General features: G+C 36.1%; 1 protein-coding gene across 1 annotated transcript in view; it reads left to right on the top strand.

The window, feature by feature from the left end:
* Positions 1-4,895, top strand: part of LOC117173818 — a 22,349-nt gene extending 17,454 nt beyond the window's left edge. Inside the window, exons 2-3 of the mRNA XM_033362462.1 lie at positions 3,914-4,647; positions 4,691-4,895. Of these exons, the coding sequence (XP_033218353.1) occupies positions 3,914-4,647; positions 4,691-4,895 (939 nt within the window). The remainder of the gene's footprint in view (positions 1-3,913; positions 4,648-4,690) is intronic.
* Positions 4,896-6,890: the final 1,995 nt, after the last annotated feature.

The following is a 6,890-nucleotide window of genomic DNA, read 5'->3' on the forward strand; positions in this document are numbered from 1 at the left end:
TTTTTTTGGAAAGGTATCTATAAATTGCCTGAGAGGTGGACAAAATGTGTAGCCAGCGAGGGCGCATACTTTGAATAAAATATTTGTTATCATTCTCTTGAATCAGGTTCTTGCAGTTTGACCTTCTAGTGACCTTGAATCTGATACGGTAGAGGTCAATGGACCTGTGATTCGAAATCGGCAACCACAAAAACCTATGTATGTATTTTTCTGTATTTTTTTTATCGCATTTTCTACTGCTTGACCCTCAAATGACCTAGAATCTGATATGATGGAGGTCAAAGGACCTTGGATTCGATATCAGCGACCCCAAGAACCTATATATGTATTTTTCTTGATATGTGTTATTGGGTTCTTTTCCCAAGAACACTGCATAGAAGCGGTGAAGTTTTTATTTTTGTAAAGGGTGCTTGGGGTAAATAGGGGGGGGGGGGGGGGGGGGGGGGGGGGGGGGGGGGTGACGATGGACCGTTTAATGTGGAATTGACTTCTTACTGTTAGTAGATACTGTATAATTTTTTCTAATTTTTTGGGCCAAATTTAAATTGGGCCGAAAACCGTCCTTAGAGACCGTCCTCCTTTTACAGAGCGAGTGACTGAAGAAATCTCGAACTCGAAGCAGCGGAACGTAGGGGAATTCTCAGAGGAGAATTCTGACCCCCACTTCTTACAGTTCGACCGTGTTTCCCCATATCATCTTCTCTGATTTACGGTCCGGTAATCAAGTTCCAGTTCTCGCGTATATTTTTCTGCGATGTAGAATTTTTGATTAATAATTTATCAATTGAAATTAAAAATTAAATTTTCAAATTTCTCGCAAACTGGCATGCGCCTAAAAAAACTATAATTTTTTCTTTATACATTATTGTGTTACTTGCTTTGTTATGTTAAAACTGTTACGTATCTCGCGTCTTTTAACGTAATTTGGATATTTAAAATTTTTGTATCTCAATTTAAAAATCTAAATGATAAACGAAGAGTTCTTCCAAAAAGTGGTTTCAATAAATAATGTAAAAATTTCAAACGGTGAAATTCATCCAAAGAAGTGTTCCCATATTTCGCGTCGTTTAGGTCAAAATTTGAATTTTTAAATATTTGCGATAAATAAAATCAAAACGACAAGTCCTATCAAAAATGGTTTAAATCAATTTTGTAGAAATTTTTAAAAACTGCAACTCCTTTTTGAACCTTTTTCCCATCTCATGGCGTTTGGCTCAAAATTCTAATTTTTGATTCTTTTATAGTATCAAGTATTATAATATCAAGTTATAGTTATATGCTATATATATACTATAGTATGGAATGGAAGCTTCGAATGTGTCCCCTAAGGGTTTACATTTTTCTTACACCTTCTCTATTCCTTTACACACCCTCCACACACTTACTTGGTGGTGGAAGGGGGACCTACAGTTAAAGGTGGGTTCCGAACCACCAAGAGCAACAGCCTTAAGTACTATTGAAAAATAGTTAAAATAAAAATGTTAGATATTTTGAAGGGTTTGAAATATAATTCTATTCTGTTTTCACGTATCCGACTTCGTTTGACATAAAACGAAATATTCTATTTTTGAATAATGTTTTAGATGGATAAAACCGTAACCGTTAGTCAAGTATGGCAGTGAACAAACTCGTTCTTTCTTTTAGAACCCAAAAAAGTGTGCCAGAGTTTGATTTGATCCCTTAATTTTTGAGAGTTATCGTGCTTACGGACGGACAGATGGTGTATCAAAACGTGGAGATCCTTTCAAAAACTACGCTGTTAATTTTGATAAAATTTCAATACTTTCTTAGTCATGAATGATGAGAAAGTAGTTAATTATAAAAAGTTTGTATCTATTTTTTTAAAAACAAATTTGCCTATAATTTATTTTCGTGCCTTTTATCATTTTACAAACATGTTTAGTTGTAATTTTTTATTTAATTTTTTACGATTGAAACCAAAATTATGCTTCTTATTAAAAAGTAATTTCTACCAATTTGTAGATGTGTTTTGGCAATTTTTGTTCCCTCATTTTTTTCTTAGCTTATTTCGTTTTTTCAAACATTTATTTTTTTAATTTTGCATTTTATTTTTTACGATTAAAATAAAAACTATGCATCCTATTAAAGAATGATTTAGGAATAATGTGTTGCTCTTTCTCAATTGAACAACTTTAGTAGTTTGTGTCGCTTGCCAAAAAATCTTATTTTGGTTTTTTGTGTGTATTTTTTTACGAATAAAAAAAATGCGCACCCTATCAAAAATTAGTAATAACAAATTTGTAGATTATTTTTAGTAGAACAATTTTTATTCATTCATCTGTATTCATATCTTGAATAGTTGCACACCAAGTGGAATTTTTATCATTTTTTATTTGATCAAAATTTAAATTTTCGATCTTTTAAGAAAATTCAAAAAATTTGAACAATAATCTTGTAGGGCATTCAAAAAGCAACGTTTTTCTCTCTTGACTTCTTGATACATCCGGCGTTATTTGGCTTGAAATTTTTATTTTCGATTGATTTTTAAAATTTTGTAAACGCTATAACTTTGATATGTTTTCAACGAAAAAAGTCATTAAAATAAAATGTTCCGCTTTCTGAGTTTTACGAATGGCCGTACATAAAATTTTTGAATTGAGACGGATTAGCGGACAGCAGACAGACGCCATTGCCAAAACTTTATTTTCAGCTTGGGGGGTCTTAAAACGTGGAGATACGTTGAAAAACTTTGGTGTCAAATTTCGGACGATTATAATGCTTTTATAATCATAAATAATGAGAATCATACGTGTCACTTTGAACTTAAGATATGCATTTCACCCAAATAAAAGTTTACCAATGAAATAATGGAGTTTTCTAGAGGAAATTAACTACATAATGGCAATCACAAGTTGATTTCATTTTGTGTAATATTATGTATCTATAAATTGAATTTGGGAAACGATTTCTCGATATGAGATTCTCTTTAGAAATTATACTATGCTACCCAAATTTAGCTATCCACGTATCTTCTGTGTAGGGTAATATCGCCACGGGGTAAAACAACCATTTAGATTCTATAAGAATACATAAATAAAAAACATCCAACCATTTTTAAGGTAGATTGCCGTTGGTAAGACGCATCTTTTGTAGTTTGATTTGGTGCCGCGTATATTTTCCTAACCTCTTTCATAACGAAAGGAAGATTTTGAGCGAAGCATCAACGCAAATCGATAGCACTTTAGAGTTATTTCAAATAGTGCCGATTGATATTGAGAAACTCAGGTCAGTGTTTTCTTGCAGTAGAAATTCTAAATAAACACGAATTCACCATCGGTTCGTCGATATTTGTATTTGTTTAATAATTATGTGAATTGTGCTGAAAAATGGGATGTGGGGTAAAATAACCAAGCAACAGGTGGGGTAAAATAACCACTTGCCAAATGGCAGTCAACTTGACAATGATCCTATTTTAGCATTATGCCCCGTAATTACAAGAGGGAAACTGCAAAACCGGACGAGAACGACATAAAACGTGCCCTGGGAGAAATTGAAAATGGTGCCACGATCAACTCTATGACGAAAAAGTACGATGTTCCTCGTGGAGTTTTACAGAGCCGAATACAAAGAGGAGCGATTCTGTTTGGCACCAAAATCAGGTATTGCACGTACAATTTATTAATTGATAATAAAATGCAATTATCCTATTATATAAATAATGAAATATAAAATAGAGTGAAAAATAAAATTCAGAGAATTACAGCAAAAGATAAAATGATAATATAAAGTTAATATTCAAATGCGATTATCACAGTTAATAGTAAAATCCAAATTCAAAGACATAGTCACATAATTTCTACAAACAATAGATTAAACAAATGAATAACCACACAGTAAGCAAGATTGACCGTAATTGTTAAACTGTCAATATATTACGTGTATTCTTCAACAGATTTTTTCCAACGATCAAAAAGAAGCGCTGGCAAAGAAAATTGGAAATGGAAGATACCTGGGCAAAGTATTTCCGCTTTCGAGTTGGTTGTCAAGATTCTTGATGCGTCATTCAACTTTATTGCTGCGAAGGCCACAAGCGACAAGTCTGAGTCGAGCCACGGCTTTTAATCAGCACAATGTCAGCATGTTCTTCACGAAATTAAAGGACGAGATCGAGAGATTTGCTATCGAGTCAGCAAATATTTGGAACATGGACGAGAGTGATCTGACAACAGTGCGAAAACCCGTGGCAGTTCTTGCACAGCGTGGAATACGAAATCTGGGATCTGCAACATCGGCTGAACGTGGGGTTCTAGTCACTCTAGCTCTTGCTGTATCTGCAGGCGGTGTGTGCTTGCCACCATTCTACGTATTTCCTAGAAAAAAATTCAGGGGTGATGTCCTTGCTGCAGCTGGTTTCGGAGCTGATGGAGCAACCAATCCTTCCGGATTGATGCAAGGAGAGCAGTTCTTGAAATTCTTGAATCATTTCAAGAAATACGCTCGCACAGCACCAGATTCGAAGACCCTCTTGATTTTGGACAACCGCGAATCCCATATGACCATAGCTGCTTTGGATTTTTGCAAGGATAATGAAATTATTGTTTTATCGCTTCCGCCTTACACGAGCCATGAACTTCAACCTATTGACAGGGGTGTCTTTGGGCGAATCAAGACTTTCTACAACGCAGCGTGTGACAATTGGGTGCGAATGCCCCAAAAATCGACCCAGAAGTCTAGAACATTCCAACGATGGAGCCGAAAAGGAGAATAATGATGAAGAAAACAACGATCCTGAAGTCAGTGCTAAGGCTGCTTTGGAACACGTCAGACCTTTTCCAAAGGCTCCTCCACGTGAGCCCACGAACCGAGGCCGGAAGCGCCGAAAATCGGCGTTATTGATGGACGAAGACGAAATGGAGGCGCTGCGCGCTGAATAGGAAGCAACTGCTAACAAAAGAGCGAAAACAATATCGACGACAGCGACAACAGTGGAGAAGAAAATATTGAAAAAAGTTGCGGCAAAAGAAAAAAACAAACTGAAAAAGCAGCAAATCCATCTCGTTGGTCAAAAGGTGGTCGTCCCAAGAAAGTGCACATTGACTCACTCGGTAGGGGAAAGGAGTAGTGTGTGGTAGGTATAGTGAATTTTCAGATTGATCCAGAATTCTCGTGTTATTTGAGGAAATAACACGTTCGTTCCGCAACACTGCTCCGACCTAGGTTGCTGATCAATCTCTCTAGCAATCACCCCAAGCGAAGAACCTAACGAAGTCGTTATGTAAGGTTCCCCACTTGGGTCCATTAGCGGCCAAGGTGTTTTGTTTCAGGCGTCATTCACTCTACTGACACTGTTTTATTAACTATTTACCGCCAAACTTTCCTGTCCTGGCATACTTCTTTAGCTTCTTTTATGTCTATGCATTTTTTTATGCAGGCTCTCGTTTTTCTGTGATTTCTTATATCTCTTCTATCTAGGGTCGCATTCACATATTCTGACCATTCTTTCCGCGGTCTACCTCTGGGCACGCTGCTATTTACTTTACCTTGATACACTTGTTTCGGTAGTCGTTTATTTTCCATTCTTTCAACATGTCCGAACCATCTTAACCGATTTCGTTCCCATGTGTCTACTAGCGTCTCTTCTGCACCTCATTCTTTTAGAATTATCTCATTACTTACTTTTTCCATTAGGGTTTTCCCGCATATAATGCACAAGAATCTCATGTCAATTACGTTAATTTTACTCTTATCTTTTTCTTGATAAGTCCATGTCTCGCTACCATATAGTACAGTCGGTACAAATATAATAAGCTACCAAGGTATACGAACTTATCAACTTGTTCCATTCTTTCATCATTTAATAAAATATTGCATAGTGTTTTCTCACTCTTCCCTTCGAACACAATAGTTTTTGTTTTATTTGCGTTAATTTTGAGGCCCATGCTCTTGATGCTTGCATCTAGTTTATTCAACATTCTTTGTAAGTCTTCGATAGACTCTGCCATAACAAACTTATCATCTGCGAACGCTAACCCACGTACCCTTACTGTTTCGAGATCCACACCCTCTTCGTCAAAGAGAGCCATTTTTGAACACTTGTCCACAAATAATATAAATAACCGTGAAGACATAACGCATCCTTGTCTAACTCCTTAAATAATATTGAAACAGTCACGCAGTTGCCCATTCACTCTTACACTCGCTTTGCTACCTGTATATATTGTTTTTATAGCTTGTAGGAGCCATCCATTGACTCCATACTCTTTCAGGACTTCCCAAAGTTTACTTCTATCTACCGTGTCAAAAGCTTTTTCTAGGTCAACAAATGCACAGAAAACTTTTTTTCCTACTCTCAAACTTTTTTCTTTTATTTACCTTAAGCTAAATATTTGATCCGTAAATGACCTTCCTGGCATAAACTTACTTTGGACTTTCCAAATCTGCTTGTGTTATTTTCATTACTCTACGAATAAGTATTTTTGAATATATTTTACTTGCGTTGCTTAATAAACTAATCCCTCTGTAATTATTGCAGTCGCTTTTATCTCCCTTTCTCTTATATATTGTTAAGATAATCGCTTTTTTCCAATCGTCTGGAACGTCTTCTATCTCGAAACATAAATTTATCAATTCGCACAGTCTATTTGGTATGCACGTGCCACCGTGTTTAAGCATTTCAGCGTTAATACCGTCTACCTCGGCAGCCTTACCGTTTTTCAAGTTCTTAATTATATCCCTAACCTCAGTGACACAGACTTTCTCAATTGAGTTTTCCACCGCATCGTGTTCAACATCGCAGTTGAGGTGTCCTATAGCTTCACCTTCGAATTGTTTCCTAAGATAGTCTCTGAAAGCCTATAGTATTCCATCTGTATCATATACCGTTTCCCGCCTACTATTTCTGATGTTGACAAATTCTGTACTTTTGTTTC

This window comes from Belonocnema kinseyi, chromosome 5 (genome assembly GCF_010883055.1).
Source record: "Belonocnema kinseyi isolate 2016_QV_RU_SX_M_011 chromosome 5, B_treatae_v1, whole genome shotgun sequence".
NCBI lineage: Eukaryota > Metazoa > Arthropoda > Insecta > Hymenoptera > Cynipidae > Belonocnema > Belonocnema kinseyi.